Source organism: Triturus cristatus, chromosome 5_2 (assembly GCF_964204655.1).
Source record: "Triturus cristatus chromosome 5_2, aTriCri1.1, whole genome shotgun sequence".
Taxonomy (NCBI): Eukaryota; Metazoa; Chordata; class Amphibia; order Caudata; family Salamandridae; genus Triturus; species Triturus cristatus.
In genome coordinates, this window is record NC_140588.1 from 420,068,746 (window position 1) to 420,085,521 (window position 16,776).

At 45.4% G+C, this 16,776-nt stretch overlaps 1 protein-coding gene across 3 annotated transcripts in view; it reads right to left on the reverse strand.

The window, feature by feature from the left end:
- The window catches only part of PIEZO2 (piezo type mechanosensitive ion channel component 2), a 1,161,909-nt gene that overhangs the window by 199,026 nt on the left and 946,107 nt on the right, over positions 1 to 16,776 (reverse strand). For all 3 annotated transcript variants that reach the window (XM_085607342.1, XM_085607341.1, XM_085607340.1), the window contains one exon: positions 1,633 to 1,698. In XM_085607342.1, the coding sequence (XP_085463468.1) occupies positions 1,633 to 1,698 (66 nt within the window). The remainder of the gene's footprint in view (positions 1 to 1,632; positions 1,699 to 16,776) is intronic.

Consider the following 16,776-nt stretch of genomic DNA (forward strand, 5'->3'; position numbering starts at 1 on the left):
CCTTTCTTCTCAGAGCCAGTGGTCAGTCCAAAACGATCCCCAAAGGGACTTCAAAAGTGTACATTATATTAGACATGCTTCTTTTTTACGTGTGACGTTAGCCAATACCTTTTGTTTTTACAAAAATATGTATAATATACTTACATATAGGGGCTTTCAGTCACCTCTCTTCATCCATTGGTAAGTTGTTGTGCCATTCACATTTTGCTTTTGCCCACTACAGCATATTGCTTTGGGCAATGGGTCAGCCTACTTAAGCCACTGGTTAACTTTAGTTTGAGTGACTGCATGTTGCTCTTTTAGAAGGAGCACATCCACACACAAGCTAATTCCCTTCAATACCAGTGTTTTTATTTGTTTGTTGGAGGCCTAAGGGAGTTAAGATCCCCAAGCAACATTTAAAAAATGTGTTTGGTTTGTGGCTTTTTGACGAAGTAAGTCTGCCTGAGTGTCACAAGGACCTGCAAGACCAACCACACACTGCACATTTCGGAAAACCATGCATGGTGTGGGTTTGGTTACTCATCGGTTAGGCCCTGTGGTAAACTCCACGCTGTGCATGGCCATGTGCAGTATGGGGTTGGCTGTCTGCGGGAGGTTAACTGCAGGGTCTAACAGGGCTTGGATTTATGTATGGTTATAAAATATTACTGTACATTAATGAAACCCATGCCTTGAACAACACATTGCCCCACATAATGCATCACTCATGGCATGTTCTATAATGTCATTGAAAACATCACTGCAAGACTTGAAATTACATTATTGAGGACATTACTGAGCATGGTTGGGACGCGAGTTATCGTTACCTTTGATTTTTTCCCCAGTATATATGTGTGTGTGTGTGTATATGTATATATATATTGTTTTTCAGTGAACATACATACACACACATATATATGTTTGTCATTGTTCACTGAAAGAAACAGGTTATGTTATAGTTAGGGGGAACTATTAGTTAAAACATGCCATTGAAATTGGAAAAAAAACACTGAAATTCACCAGTTATGGTTATCTGAGCTAACGACAACTTGTGCCCCGCCATGCACTGCTTATGACTTCACATGTTATATCACTCAATCCATGTTTAATTAAATCATTAATTACATCACTCATTAAATCTTAAATGACATTATTCATGTTTGGGGCGTTGGCTGCTTGCATGTGGTTGGCAGCCTCGACTTAGGCACAGTGGCTGTGTGCTTTTTGCAGTTGGCTGCCCATAAGCAGTTGCTTCCACCAGCTCCACCCTACTATTTATTCAATAACTTGCCCCTGTAACAAGCACTATAAACTCTGCTATGCAATAGGGATGTTCATGTTTTTTCTACTGCTGAATGACAATAGTTAGTTAAGTCTTCTTTTATGTTCACTACTATCACTGCTTTTGGGGATATCTATTGGATTTCTACATTAGGTTAGAAGAATGTCCAACAAAATCTATTATAAAACAACAGTGACAGTCCAAAATGACATGTTCTACTCTTTAAAATATGAGTACCACATTTAGAACAATGTTCTCTGTACGGTGTAAGAAGGGAATAACAGTTTGTGATAATGGTTAAGACAAGTAGCTGAAAAATCAGGGCTGTCAAGCACCATTTTCAAGATGCAGTTTTGAAGTGTCCATACCTGGTCCATCTGATTTCTTTTTAACAGGTTCCTCTTCTTTATCCTCAAATTCTATGGCATTTTGACCTGAAAAATGGATTAAAATATCAGTAAGAAATCAATTATTTTGATTAGAAAAAATCAGAGGGAACGCACTATATATCTCATCTCACTAAATAACATATACAAAACCAAGTCCTCCTTTTTCCATCTTAAGATTTTAGCATTCCTTGACTACATATTTGGTCAAACACAGCACATAAATTTGTGCTTAAAATGAAGTATTGTATTTTATGAATTTGTATTGGTTTGTAACTGTTAAGCTAGATTCAAAATAAATATGGAAATGAATCGGTGGTTATGTTGGTGGAAAAATGTTAAAAAGAGTGCAGGGTACATTCAAGCAATTACAGACAACGAGTTACCATGGAGAAAAATCCATTTGATCAACCACAAATGGTATCTCCTGAATCCAGTAATGGTATATGTATTTTTTGGCCAATGTTGATGCACACTAAGAGCCTGATTCTGCGTGTGACGGTCCAAGGACTGTAAGACTTGCCCAGTCAGGAGGCATCCATATGCCTGGCGGGACCGCCGTGGTCCCGCCAAGCATTCTAAGGAGTTTCCTCTCCACTAGGGTTTGCATGTTGGTTCCTTCTCCGTGTAAAACCAGACGGAGATGAAACAAAGGGATCCCTACAGCGCCCCCTGTGCCTGTGCGCCCTGTGGATGCACAACATATACCCCAATGTGTGTATGCACACCAGTTAATGTGCTTTTCAGTCCATGATGTGCAGGAACTGTTTTTGGCGTTCCCATTGCAGTGCCTGTTTTTAAAGGACCACCATGAGAACACCAAAGAAAAGACAGCCAGACACGAGTTACAATCGTTATCTGGCAGGCGGCTTCACCCTGAGTTTGGCAAAGTGGCGGCATGGCAGACCCTGTGCTGCACCGCCAAATTGTGTGATTGGGCCCTAAATGTTTACCGGAGATGCTAGAATCTTGGATACTCAGTTTATCTCCAGCCCAATAAAACTCCTCCTACTGCTACACACTGACAACTGTACATCCAAATACCTATTGAGATCACACCCACCTGGATCCCTCAGATACATATCTTTTAGCGACAAATCACTCCATTCTCGAATACAATCACATGTAAATATATTCTATTTGAACAACTCTATCTTCTCAGAAAAGATTTGAGAACTGAAGTATAGACTAGTCTACTTGCACATTGGTAGCAGTAGAATGCTATTTCAAGGACTGCTAAAATCTCATGCTCGCATCAAACCAATCTTTCATTCAGCAGCTTGATTTTCACGGGCTGAAATAATCTGACCACAACACCCACACTATCGAAACCCGCCTTGTCTATCTCTTGAAGTTTGTGTCATCTTTAAATTATGTTGTATTACACATCAAGGAGTACACCTGGAACAACCATCTCCCTAAAGGACGATTGATTGTAGCTGATGGCCCCAAAAATATGAGTAACAAACATGCTCAGGGCATCCCATGGTGTCATAAAACAAAGCCCTCTTTATAAGCTTTTTCATGGTTTTCACCCAGCAAGGAAATTGAATACAGAATTTTACTAACATTTTCCAAATCTAAAACGTAAACCTCAACTTAGTTAATCACATTTCAACAGCTAACTTTGGCTAGTTTTCCACACAGCATAAAGGAAATTATCTACCCTATGTCACACCTGGTTTAGTCTTTTATATGTTTTTGTTGTTGTAATGTGCACTTGTCACATTCATATGTTCTCTGAAAGCCCTCTGTTACCCTGTGGTTAGGTCCATGGCATATAAATATTCAAATGATTGAAAAACAAAATAGACCACATGTTTATAGCTTAAAATCACAACAGACACACTTATGGTTACAATAACTACATCCAAAATGCAACTGGAAACAATTAGAATTTTCTTCAAACAAATTTGTGTTTGGTCACAAAAGTCAAGCAACCTCAACTAAACCTAGTAGACACAATTTGGAAACTGCTCACCAATAACTAGACAGAGGTGAAAGTGGGCATTCTACCATTCTGCCAATCAGATGGTGGATTTACAACCGCCAGCCCCCCTCCAGTTGCCCAACAAACAACTGCAGTGACAGAGCTGCTTGGTGCTATTCAGCCACAGTTATGCCATGTGAGAGTATGGAGGAAGCATATCCGTAGGTTGGCAGTGAAGCCCACCAGCTTTGAGTTGGCGGGAAGCCACCATTTCTCCCTCATCCAGGTTCTAGGTGTTGCCCTGCAGTCAACCACTTGTGTGTGTCAACTGGAGGAAAATACCTAGGATCTCCTTGAACCTCAGGGAGGGGAAGATTGCTCTCATCATCTCTGCATGGAGAGAAACCACAGTGATCCTTACAATTCATTTCCCTGTGGTGTACAAGCAGCCTAAAACAAAATAATAATTCCAGTGATTCTCTTTTGCTGGGGTCTCTTTGTGCATTGCAGGGTAGGTAATCCTAAGAAATTCCATGGCCCTCAAACATTTTGTTGCAAGGGTTCTATGGGCCCTATCACTAGTAGCGAAATGGGCACATTGCCTGCTAGTTGGGTGCTAAAATACAGCAATAATCAGAGTTTAGTGGGACCCTCAGTCCACTGAACACCAATGTCACTGCACCTGCTGCACCATTGATAGGTACGCCCCCATCCGCCAGATAGCTCCTGAGGGACACCAGCAGATCATAGACTTTTTTTTACACCACCACGCTGAAGTTTATGGCCTTATCATTTGTTTTTCTTGGTTTTTCTGTCCCTTTAATTAATGAGAAATACCACCAACAACTGTGTGGAAAATGATGTAGCAGGACCATGTCTTGGCAGAAACAGTGTCTCTGCACATGTCTGAATGGACATCATAGATTCTTATTGCACAATTATAAAGCATGCATCTCTAAAGAGTGGGCAGGCACACACAAGGGCCGAAATGTGTTTAAGGCATGCACTGGTGGATATTCATCAATCCAAGTGATCATAGTTCCACTGGGAGAAGGCCTCTTAGTGTATTTTATTCTGAGAATTAATAGAGCATTACAGTGAAACAGCCCTATTTCAGAGTTGCCTTAAATTGACTTAAAAGTACGCAATGTCTTAAAAGCAACTGCAGCAAGCCAGTTCATGCCTGTAGTCATTGATGGCTGTAGGGCCCATTAATACTAGGCAGCCACATAAAGTCACTTAGAGAGACTCAAGTTCCTGGTCCAAAATGAAAATGCAGCTTCATTCAAATGAGTCCAGGTGAGAAATATCACTATGCCTGTGCAGAAAAAAACCCTGCACTGGTTTTGAAATTATTGAAGCCTCCAAGGGTGCTCATGGTGCCAGATAGGCTAATGTCAGAAGTTGTGCAATTGAACTGAGCAGAAGGACAATTATGCGGCGCCACTTTGATTTGTTAATGCACAATGCAAGCCAAGTTTTTACTAACATTTCATCAGAGATTACCTCCATGGTATGTATCTTCTCCAGTTGCCTTAGTTATGAGCTTTTCCACACTGTACGTTTTACAGAAGGATTCCCATTTCACAAGGCTGCAGTAAGAACCAAAGGTAGCCCTGGAAAAATGTTTATACCGTCTATATTGCACTGAATCAAAGCTAGAAACACAGTGACAGATTATGCAATGAAGTGGCAACTTCTCTCTGTCAATTTGTGTGGCCACAATAAATGAAAGCAAAAACTAGCATACATCTCAGCAGTGAGAGGTGGAGACTCCAGCCAGTGGGAAATTAACTGTCTTTCCTGACAGACAAGTAGGTTAAGCTAGATGATTTGCAATGGGCATCTCCATGTCAATTAGATCCCACAACTTCAAATTGATGGCTCCACGTGTATTTTCGGTATTAAGGAGATGGACCCATAAGAGTATTCACTAGCAATAGCATTAATGACTGCATTTTTATGTGTATGTGCAGAAATCCTTTGTATGTATGTTGAGTGTATATGTATTTGTAGAGTGTGACCCTAGGTAGAAAGCAAAGCAACACAGATTTACACAAAGGCAGGAGCACTAGGCTACGATTCTGGATAGATTTCAATGAAGCAAGATGTTGGTGACTACTAAATCCTATAATGTGGAGCTGTAGTGGTCTAAGAAGAGGTGGGCCTTCAGTTCCTTTCTGAATTGTTGAAGTCTTGGGGCAGTTCAAATGTCGACGGGGATGTTGATCCATATCCTAGGAGCATAGATTGAGATGGTGGTCTTCTGTTTTTTTTCATTTTTGCAGATTTGTATTGGTGTAGTCTGCTGATGCCCTCACTGCTTGTATCCCAATGACCACCTGAGATAGTTAATTTATTTGACAGGTATGGAGTGGTGCCAGATTTGGTGGCCGCATGCTTAATGCAGTGTACCTTAATGATGGATGATGCTTAGAAGGGAAGTCAGTGATAGGCTCAAACACTTTAGACTTTTGAGGAAACGTGCTGCAGCATGAAGGATGACTTTCAAGGGAGCCAATTTGGGGTCAGACAACCTGCAGAGCAGAACATTTTCCCAATCTAGGTTTGAGATGTCCAAGAATTAGACTGTTGTTCTGAGGTTGGTTTCTGGTCAACAGTGAAACCAGCTTATTTTGCATTCAAAGACAGCTGGGATAAGAATCTGTCCAAGTTAATTTCAGAAAGGAAAGCTGAAATTTGCATTTATTGCTGCTACGGACAATCAATGGAAATACTCTCTTGATCGAGCTGAGTTTTGAGTAGGTGCTAGAAACACAAACCTGAATGATAACAAGGCGGGTTTCAAGCCAATGGATTTCATGAGTGGTGGAGATTTTTAGATAGAGTTGTATGTTGTTAAAGTATTGATGCTGCTGTCAAAATGTAGAAATATAAGGAGTTCCCTGCAGATGTTGGGAAAGATGGGGTATAGGACGGTAACCTGGGGAACTCAACAGGATATGTGTACTTCCTTGGGCCTTGAGGATGTGAGCTGGATGAATTTGCGAAGTAGGAAATGAAGCAATGCAGGACTGTTTATAAAGACACTTATTCATGTTTGCAGCATGTGTTTTAGTGTTGTATGGTCCATTGCTAAAGGCTGCAGAGTAGTCAAGTATGATTAAGAGGCAGAGGTCATTTTTGTCAGCAATCAGAATTGAATCATCAACTACTTAAAGGATGGTAATCTCTAAGCTGCAGTGAGGTCTGAAGCCAAATTGGTCCCCCTACGTGAGCTTATTTGCTCTGATCTGATCATATCATTGATTAGAGAATGTGTTTAATAAAGAGAAGTACATGGGATGTCGGTTAACAGTTAACTAGATAGTTGAGTCCATGGCTTGAGACTTTCTAGGAAGGTTTCTTGATTAAAGGGTGGGGTTGACTATATTAATGGAGGATGTTAGGACCACTCCTTAGACAGAATTCTTGATGCATGATGATCAAAAAAATTGTTTGTGTAGCTGGTGACCTAGAGATATCCAAATTTGTTAGTAAGTTCATTGTCTAAAAGGAGCTTGAAGTTGGTCTGTTTGATATTTTTAGACCTGGCTTTTTCAGCAGGTTTATCACCAGACTTTTTGCTTCTGGTCTCCAATTCTTGACCCTATTTATGTTGGTTTTAGGACTCTGGGCACTTTACTACTGCTATTCAGTGCTAAAGTGCATACGCTCTCCATGTAAATTATGTTTTTGGATTGGTGTTTCCATGCCTGGATTATTTGATTTACTAATCAGTCCCTAGTATAGTGCACTGTCAGATTCTGCTAGTAAGCCTGCAGCACTGCTTGTGCCACCCATTCCGTCAGCCTTTCAAAGGTGTCTCAGACCAGCCACTGCACTGTCTGCGTGCAGTTTTACACTGACATGTCGACCTGGCAAGAACACCCACTTGCCAGGCCCTAACCTTCCCTTTTATCACATGTAAAACACTCCAAAGGTAGGCCCAAGGGGCCCCTGGGGGTACGTTGCAGTGTGGGTGAAAGGTAGGAAATGTACTGATGTGTGTGACATGTCCTAATAGTGAAATACTGAGCATTTCATTTTTCACTATTGAAAGGTTATCTGTCCCATAGAGTAACATGGGAGTTTATTTGTAACATCTTGCAGGTTTAACTTTCCATTGAGACAAGATGGAGAAATGGAGTTTAGGTTCTCTGAACTCAGAATTTAAAAACAAATCTTTTAGTAAAGGTGGTTTTTAAATTGTGGGCTTGAAAATGCCACTTTTATAAAGTAGGCTTTTTCTTGCTCAGCCACCCTATGTGCCTCTGCTGAGTTGTGGATTGAGTGTCTGGTTTTGGAATGACAGGGGCTGGGGATGTGCATTCACTGCAGCCTGCCACTGTGGGGGTTGAGGTGTGTTCTGACTTCCCTGGAGGACTTAAAGCTGAATTGCATAGACCTGGGCTGCATTTAGAGTAGTGGGAGGAGATTTCCTTGTAACTTAATGGGCCATGTCTCCTCTGCACAATGCTGTCTCCACCTAATGCCAGGAAGCTGGACCAGAGAGGACAGAACTGGTTTGGACTGAGCTAAGAGACTCTCTGCCACAAGAGAACAAAGGGAAATGTGATGTAAACATTGGGACCCAGACCCCAGAACTTTAGATTAGTTCTGGACTCAAGAGGAACCTCTGCCAAGGAGAAAAGCTGGGAAAGCTGAAGGAGAAGTACTGCCCCTGTGCTGTGTGAGATCGGCCTTCAGTGGCTGTTTCTGCCAAGGAGAGGACAAAGACTGAACTGTGCTGTGTACCCTGCTTGAAGATGATCTCTAAGGGCTTGGTGTAGAGCTTGCTTCCTTTTCTGAAGTCTCAGGGACACAACGACTTCATTTCCTCTGTCCTCCTGCACCTGAAACTGTTGTTTCAGCTGCCACAGATGTAAATTGCAACCCCGACGCCGGCAAGCGACGCCATGACCAGCAACAAAACTGTGAACACTGCTCATGAAGTGTCCGACGCACTGAACCGACTTGCACCACAGCCCGACGGCGGCTGACGCTGCACTGTACTGACTCTGACGTCGTCACTGAGACTGCTGCCTGCACCAGAGCCAAGGGCACTCCACGTGACACTTACGACGTACCACCCTGACTCACATCATGGCCCGACCTCACTGATGCTGGTGCTCCATCATCGTGAAGCCGATATCTGGCGTGGGTGACCTCCCGAATCCATCAACCCCACATCGTTGTAAGGAACCGACACCTTGACACCACCGTGATGTCACCTCCCATTAACAGTAAGGAACTGGCACCTCACCTCCCCTGTGGTCGTAAGGAACCAATGAAGCATCACCTCCCCGATGCCGTGTTCTGTCTTTGTTTTCATCGTTTGCCAAGATACTGTTCTTTATTGTCCGTGTGACTCCAGGCCCGATGCCGCACACCTCGTGGTCAGTGCCGTACATTGGGATTTTCATCTGTCACAACGTCGTAATAGCCCCAGGTGGAGCTATTGTTGCTACAAACTTCATTTTTGTGAATAACCTATTTTTGGTTATATCTTGATATATGTATGTGGATTTTTGTCGTTTTAGTCTTGTTTTGTTTAGATGAAGGTTTCTTATTTTTCTAAACTGGTGTGGTGTCCATTTGTAGTGTTTTCACTGTATTACTGTATGTGTGCACAAATGCTTTACACACTGCCTCTGAGATAAGCCTGTCTGCTTGTGCCAAGCTATCAAGGAGGTGAGCAGGGGTTGTCTAAGGGTGTAACTCTCTTACCCTAACTAAAAGCAAGGATCCCTACTTGGACAAAGGCGCAAACTATTACCAACTAGAGACCTCCATTTCTAACAGATATCTATATGGATTTTGATTATCTTCTCAGAGGAGAAGAAAATGAACAGTGTTACATTTGTTGACTGAATGTTGGATAGGAGGATGTGGGAGATGGTTGATGCTTTCCTTACCTGTTCTGAACAGTGCTTTACTTCTGTTCTATCACTTACTAATGGTAGTCTTGCAGAAGGTGGCTGTGGTGATGACAGATCGTTGAGTAGATTGGAGTGTTTTGAGCTGGGTGAGTTTGTCAGCAGCTTTGGTCTTTCTCTAAAGAGGTCTTCTGATAACCAATGTGCTCATGTTTTGGCTACTAAGGATCTCGTTTTAGTGATGCTTTGAGACACATTTAGTTTTTCATCACTCTACTGAAAAAACAGAGGGTTGTGTTGAAATATAATATATAGGTAGAAGGGAGTATGAGAGCCTAATAAGTTTATTTTGGAGAGCATCCATAGGAAAGTCCATGAAGGAGGCATACATTTGTTTTTGTTTGCCATTGACCCTGGCGCATTGGGGTGGCATGATGGATGGAGGTGGCAAAATTATCTAACCTGTAAATAGGTATTGGGACCTGCAATGGATTAAAGGTGAGGCTGTTATCAGTGGTGTAGAAAGACCTTTTGCCACCCGTGGGGGTCCCTGCGCTTGCCATCGGCGACGGCGGCCGCAGGTAAGAGAGGTGCTGGTGATCCTGTGCCTGGGGACCGCCCCCCACACTCCCCTTGTTACACCACTGACTGGTATGATGAAGGTGGTGTGTTGTTTATTGATTGCATACGCTTGGTAATATGCTTCTCCAAGTCCAGAGTCTCTGGTGAACTCCCTGAGCCATCTTGGACTGGTATGCTGACTCAAGGTGGGTGTGATAAGATCAGCTGTTTCTTTGGGGAAGCCCTTTTTGGATGCACAGGGTCTGTACATCAGGTTGAAGGTGCTTGTCTTGGAGGTTGACAGGTGAAGTAATAAAATTAATTGAATGTTGCAGGTTTGGGTGGGTGAGAGGCCGGGTAGACTTGGGGGTGACTAGAAGCCCTCCCCCTCTTTTGCGGGTACTGTCAGTGCATTGGATGCCATAGACTGAGAGGATAAGAATGCCTAAGAATTATATGGATGTGGGTGTGAGATATGATTTTATGATGAAAGAATTATGCACTTGATGTTATGTGATAATGCCTGCAAAGTCAGTATGTAGAGGACTGCAGAGTGTGTGCTGATGTGCACGAGGAGAAATGTGTGCTGTTTTGTTTAAGTATGTATGCAGGAGGGGTTGTGGATGAGCTTCTGTATGTTTGCCAAGAATGTGTGCCTGCTCTGGTTCAGTTGTGGTGAATGCTTTGTGAAGCACATGATGTGGGTGCATAGCCAGAAGGTAGGGAGGGGCTTTGGTCCGACACCCTTCCTCGATATAGCAAACTAAACAGGAGATACCCCTGGTTGTGTCTGCCTTTAGCTGAGAACGTCTGGGAGGTAGGACACCCCAAGAAGTTGACAGAAGTAGAGGAGGAGGCAAAACGTTTTAAGAGGGAAACAAGTGATGTCACTTTTTGTAGAGAAGGATGCTGGAAAATGTGGTGATGTCACTTCCACTTGATATGGATGATGAGAAATTGCGTCTGCTTTTCTGGTTTCTTCTTTTTTTAATATATGTTGGGAGGAAACCAGTGTAGTCACTTCCTGGAAAGATGGATGTTGGGAAATGGGGCTCGCAAATTAGGAACGAATAAACTTTTAATTGATGATTTCCTTCCGTTTTTGTGTTGTAGACATAAATGTGCTGCACGAACTGTGTATAAATAGTGGGCCAAGAGGGTCCTTAATTTTGTGGCGGGCCCTGTAGTGGCACCAGGTACAATATTTTCATACAATTTCCAAACTAGCATACCGAAATTAACAAAAAAGGCACCCCTACTCAGCCTTTCCTTGACGTATAGTAAGAACAACTGAAAAAAGCATCCTCTTTTCCAGTCACATGTATCCTTCCTCTAAAACTGAAAGGCCCCCTGTAAATATGTGGCCATCTACATTTGTTCATGCCACCTCTCCTGAGCTAAATTAAATGCACAATAAAGTTCCTGCAATCTGTACCCATCGGGATGTAAGGTCTATTCTTGTAAGGTGCTCCACTGCTCCGCTCAGCTAGGTTTGCACTATCTAAATATCTCCAACAAACGAATAGTCAAATTTTTAGGAGAATTCCGCTAGCAATTGTCTCTCTTCTTGAAGAATATATTAGATATATTCCTGTTGGTGTTTGCATTCGGTTCAAAAGACCAAAAAGATGCACCAACGCAGTTGAATTCTGCTTACATTAAACTAGTCAAATATTGGGATTCTTATGTACTTCAGCATTCAATTGCTGTTCCAGAAAACAGTGTTCCCATTTACAAATCTTAATTTTTCATTTCTCCAGGTCGCGGAATATTTACCTAGGGAGTTTGTAATAATTCTATTGCAGAAAAGATACTTTTATGATTTGCCAATACATGTGAGATGATCCTGCATTTCTTCAAAGGTGTAATGAACAAGTATATGCCTATGCAAGGCTGTGCTGTTGTCGTGCATGCGTAAAAAAGTATTTTCCTGATGCAGGACGTCTATCCCAACATTAGTGGTAAGATCACTTATTTTGGTGATGAAATCAGTGCAGATACCACGCAAAATATGATCTCAGTCGAGAAAGCAAGTAGCATTATTTACAGCACTTAAGTATCAAGATCGCAGGTTCGGCTATTTTTCAATTTATGCATAGATGGGGTGCAGCACCCTATGTTGCTCTTGAAAGGAAAGCTTTATGTTGTTAAAAAAAAAGCAAACGTAGGAATATCCATAAAACGAATTACACCTTAGTCATTTCATGAGGGACTCTCCCTACATGTTCAAATATCTTCAGGTCCAAAGTAGCTTCACATGTTATATTTACTATGCCGACACATGCACCTCAGGCTGAAATAATGTGTTAAAGATATTATGTTTTTAGTTAGTGAGAGAAAACAGACAAAACAAATGAAAAAAACTTGTGTCGCCTAATCCATACAAAAGCACACTAAAAAGCAAGAGCCAACACATACCTGCACATTAGTATGTTAATATCGAATGACCTCTGGTTACCTGGAGTTATGTGGCTAATATTTTCAATACCGGTTTTAAGATGCATTATTCCTTCAAAGTAGCAGTGAAAGGACACATTTCCTTGGTAATGCCATGAGAAATCCTTGGTAAGAAATCAACAGTGGCACCCTCGTTTACAATCTTACAACTGATTACCTCACACCACTCCACTCCTTCTTTTGGGTATAATGGCGACAGTCACATCTATCCTCATCCCTCTCACTTCAATCAATCAATCAATCATAGTATTTGGAAAGCGCGCTACTCACCCGTGAGGGTCTCAAGGCGCTGAGAGGGAGGGGGGGGGGAGTTTTGCTGCTGCTGGAAGAGCCAGGTCTTGAGGAGTCTTCTGAAGGCGAGTAGGTCTTCGGTCTGCCGTAGGTGGGTAGGTAGGATGTTCCAGGTCTTGGCGACGAGGTAGGAGAAGGATCTGCCGCCGGAGGTTGTTCGTTGGATGCGGGGGACGGCGGCGAGGGCGAGGCTGGCGGAGCGGAGCTGGCGGGTGGGGGTGTGGAATCTGAGTCTGCTGTTCAGGTAGGCTGGTCCGGTGTCGTGGACTGCTTTGTGTGCGTGGGTGAGGAGTTTGAAGGTGATCCTCTTGTCGACGGGGAGCCAGTGTAGGTTTGTCAGGTGGGGGGTGATGTGGCTGCTGCGGGGGACGTTGACGATCAGTTGGGCGGAGGCATTTTGGATGCGCTGTAGTCGTCGTAGGTGTTTGGCTGGGATTCCGGCGTAGAGTGCGTTGCCGTAGTCCAGCCTGCTGCTGACGAGGGCCTGTGTCACCGTTTTTCTTGCTTCGGTCGGCATCCACTTGTAGATCCTGCGAAGCGTGCAGATGGTGTTGTAGCAGGAGGAGGAGACGGCGTTGACCTGTTTGGACATGGAGAGGGAGGAGTCGAGGATGAATCCTAGATTGCGTGCGTGGTCGGTGGGTGTCGGTGCTCTCCCCAGAGTGGTCGGCCACCAGGAGTCGTCCCAGGCCGAGGGGTTGGGTCCGAGGATGAGGACCTCTGTCTTGTCCGAGTTCAGTTTCAGCCGGCTGCTCCTCATCCAGTCGGCGATGGCCTTCATTCCGTCGTGGATGTTGGTTTTGGCGGGGCGTGGGTCCTTGGTGAGGGAGAGGATGAGCTGAGTGTCGTCGGTGTAGGAGATGATGTTGAGGTTGTGGTGGCGGGCCACTTGTGCGAGGGGGGCCATGTAGATGTTGAACAGCGTTGGGCTGAGGGAGGAGCCCTGGGGGACGCCGCAGATGATGTCGGTGGCTTCGGATCGGGAGGGTGGGAGGCGGACGCTCTGGGATCTGCTGGAGAGGAAGGATGTGGTCCAGTCGAGGGCCTTCTCTTGGATACCGGCTTCTTGGAGGCATGTTTTTAGAGTGCGATGGCAGACCGTGTCGAAGGCGGCCGAGAGGTCCAGGAGGATGAGGGCTGATGTTTCGCCGTTGTCTAATTGGCGCCTGATGTCGTCTGTTGCGGCGATGAGGGCAGTCTCGGTGCTGTGGTTTCGTCTGAATCCGGATTGGGACGGGTCCAGGATGTTGTTGTCTTCGAGGTGGCGGGTCAGTTGCATGTTGACGATTTTCTCGATGACCTTCGCCGGGAACGAGAGCAGGGAGATGTGCCGGAAGTTCTTGAGGTCCTTGGGGTCCGCCTTGGGCTTCTTGAGGAGGGCGTTGATTTCGGCATGCTTCCAGCTTTACGGGAATGTCGCTGTTTCGAAGGAGATGTTGATGACCTTCCATAGTTGGGGGGCGATGGCTGCGTCTGCCTTGTTGAATATGTGGTGTGGGCACGAGTCTGTCGGAGATCCTGAGTGGATGGAGTTCATGACCTTGCGTGTCTCGTTGTCGCTGACGTTGGACCAGGAGGTAAGGCGGTTGGCGTTGTTGGTGTTCGGAGGAGGGGTGGAGTCTGGCGTGGTCGGGTCGGTCGTGGTGTTGAAACTGTCGTGGATGTCAGCGATCTTGTGGTGGAAGAAGATGGCCAGTGAGTCGCACAGTTCTTGTGAGGGCGGGATGTCATTGGTGTTGGCGCTGGGATTGGAGAGTTCTTTAACGATGCGGAAGAGCTCTTTGCTGTCGTGTGCGTTGTTATCCAGGTGGTCTTTGAAGGAGGACCTCTTGGCTGATCTGATGAGGTGGTGGTGTCTGCGGGTGGCGTCCTTGTGGGCTGCGTGGTTGTCCGGTGTACGTTCGTGGAGCCATTTCTTCTCCAGTTTCCAGCATGCGCGCTTGAAGGCCAGGAGCTCGTCGGTAAACCAGGTGGCTCTCTTGCTGGCGTGGCTGTTGGAGGGTTTCTTCAGTGGGGCGAGGGTGTTGGCACAGTCGTCGATCCACTGTCTGAGGTTGCGGGCTGCGGTGTCTGGGTTGGTGGGGTCGGTGGGTGGGTTCTGGGAGAGGGTGGTGAGCAGCTGGTCTTCGGTGACTTTGCTCCAGCCGCGGCGAGGCAGCTGTTGGGTGCGGTGGTGCGTGGTTGGTTTTTTGAAGGTGAAGTGAATGCAGCGGTGGTTGGTCCAGTGGGCTTCGGTGGTGTGGTCGAAGGCGACGTTTGTGCTTGTGGAGAAGATGGCGTCCAGCGTGTGGCCAGCGGCGCGGGTGGGTGCAGTGACGAGTTGTCTGAGGCCGAGGTTGGCGAGGTTGCCGTTCAGCGTGGTGGAGTTGACGTCGTTGTTGTTCTCGAGGTGGAAGTTCAGGTCCCCGAGGAGGATGTAGTCCGTGGAGGCGAGTGCGTGGGTGCTGGCGAGGTCGGCGATGGAGTCGCTGAACTGGCCCGGGGTCCGAGGGGTCTGTAGACGAGCGTTCCTCTGAGGGTGGTGTTGGGGTCGGTGTGGATCCGGAAGTGCAGGTGTTCAGCAGTGTTGAGGGTGTCGTCTGAGTGGGTGGTGACCTTGAGGGTGGACTTGTGGACAATGGCAATTCCTCATCCGATGCCGTTGGCGCGGTCCCTGCGGGTGATCTTTTAGCCGTCTGGGATGGCAATGGCGATGTCTGGTGCAGAGTCGTTCCACCACGTCTCGGTCAGGAAGGCTACGTCCGGGGCAGTGGCGTTGAGCAGGTCCCAGAGCTCGATGGCGTGTCTGCGTGTGGAGCGGGTGTTGAGGAGTATGCAGCGGAGGAGGTTGGCTCTGGTCCTTGATGGTTTGGTGGTTCTGTCGCAGGTGAAGCTGCAGCTGCGGCAGGAAAAGGGTCTGTGGGTGTGTTTCGGGGCGGCCTGGTTGCAGCGTTGGTCTCGGCTGGTGTTGAGAGCGTGGAGGGAGTCGGCGTCGTAGCTGAGGCTGGGTATGGTGTGGTGGGGTGCGCGGGGTCCAGGGGTTCATCGCTTCAGAGTCGTCTTCCCACCTGTTCCCAAACCCACGCCGTCCTGTTCTCTGATCTTTCACCACTTACTGTCCCATATCTGTATCCTCTGCCTCTCTCTCCCTTCTATCAGTGTTTCTCACCACAGCCAAACCCATTTTCCATTTTGCATTTTTATATACTCACTTTAACACTGGAATTTCTTTCCAGCCTGATGCTTGCCTGTCAGGATCAACCAAGCATATGTGCACATTACCTGTCTGCCAACAGATAGGCAAAGAAGCCCTTGTGGGTGCACCATATTTGCATAGCAATTTGCTCTACCAGTCTGTACTCTTCCTTTCTGTACACTGATTTAAAATTACTTGTGTACTGGTTGGCAAAAACAACTAAACGCCTGATTTAAAGTTTGGCAGACAAGTATTTCGCTCACAAACAATCACGAATATCTTATCCGCCTTATTACAAGTGCATTATATGACATTTGTAATATGGTGCACTCGATATCTGTTTGTGATGGAGTACCCATCCATCAAACTCTAAATCAGTTTCAAAGTCTCTAAGTCAGCTCCTTTCTTTGCAGGAAGAAACAAATGAAACCCTCCTCTTATCAGTGATAGTTTCGTTACTAATTCCATGTCTATGTTCATGGGTTAGATTACATGTTAATCGTTAGCTTGGACACCAAGTGGACTGAGTGACGTTGGGTGGATCTGTGACATCCTGAAAGGTCTGCTAGACACAATCTAGAGAGAAACCTTTGGAATTTGTTGAGGAAAACATCTGCCTGCCAAACTGAGTTGCTTTGGTGTTACTGTGGATTGTGGATTTTGCCACTCTTTCTGGCATGTGTTCAATAGAGGGATATAGTTGACTGACTGCTTTGCTTCAAGCTAACATGCCTGCAGTCAGTGGGGAGAGCATGGATTGCCTTGGAAATCTCCTCTGGAATCCCAACAGTAGTGGCCTAGCCTGTGAGACTCTTCCTTGCAAAGCTAGGATT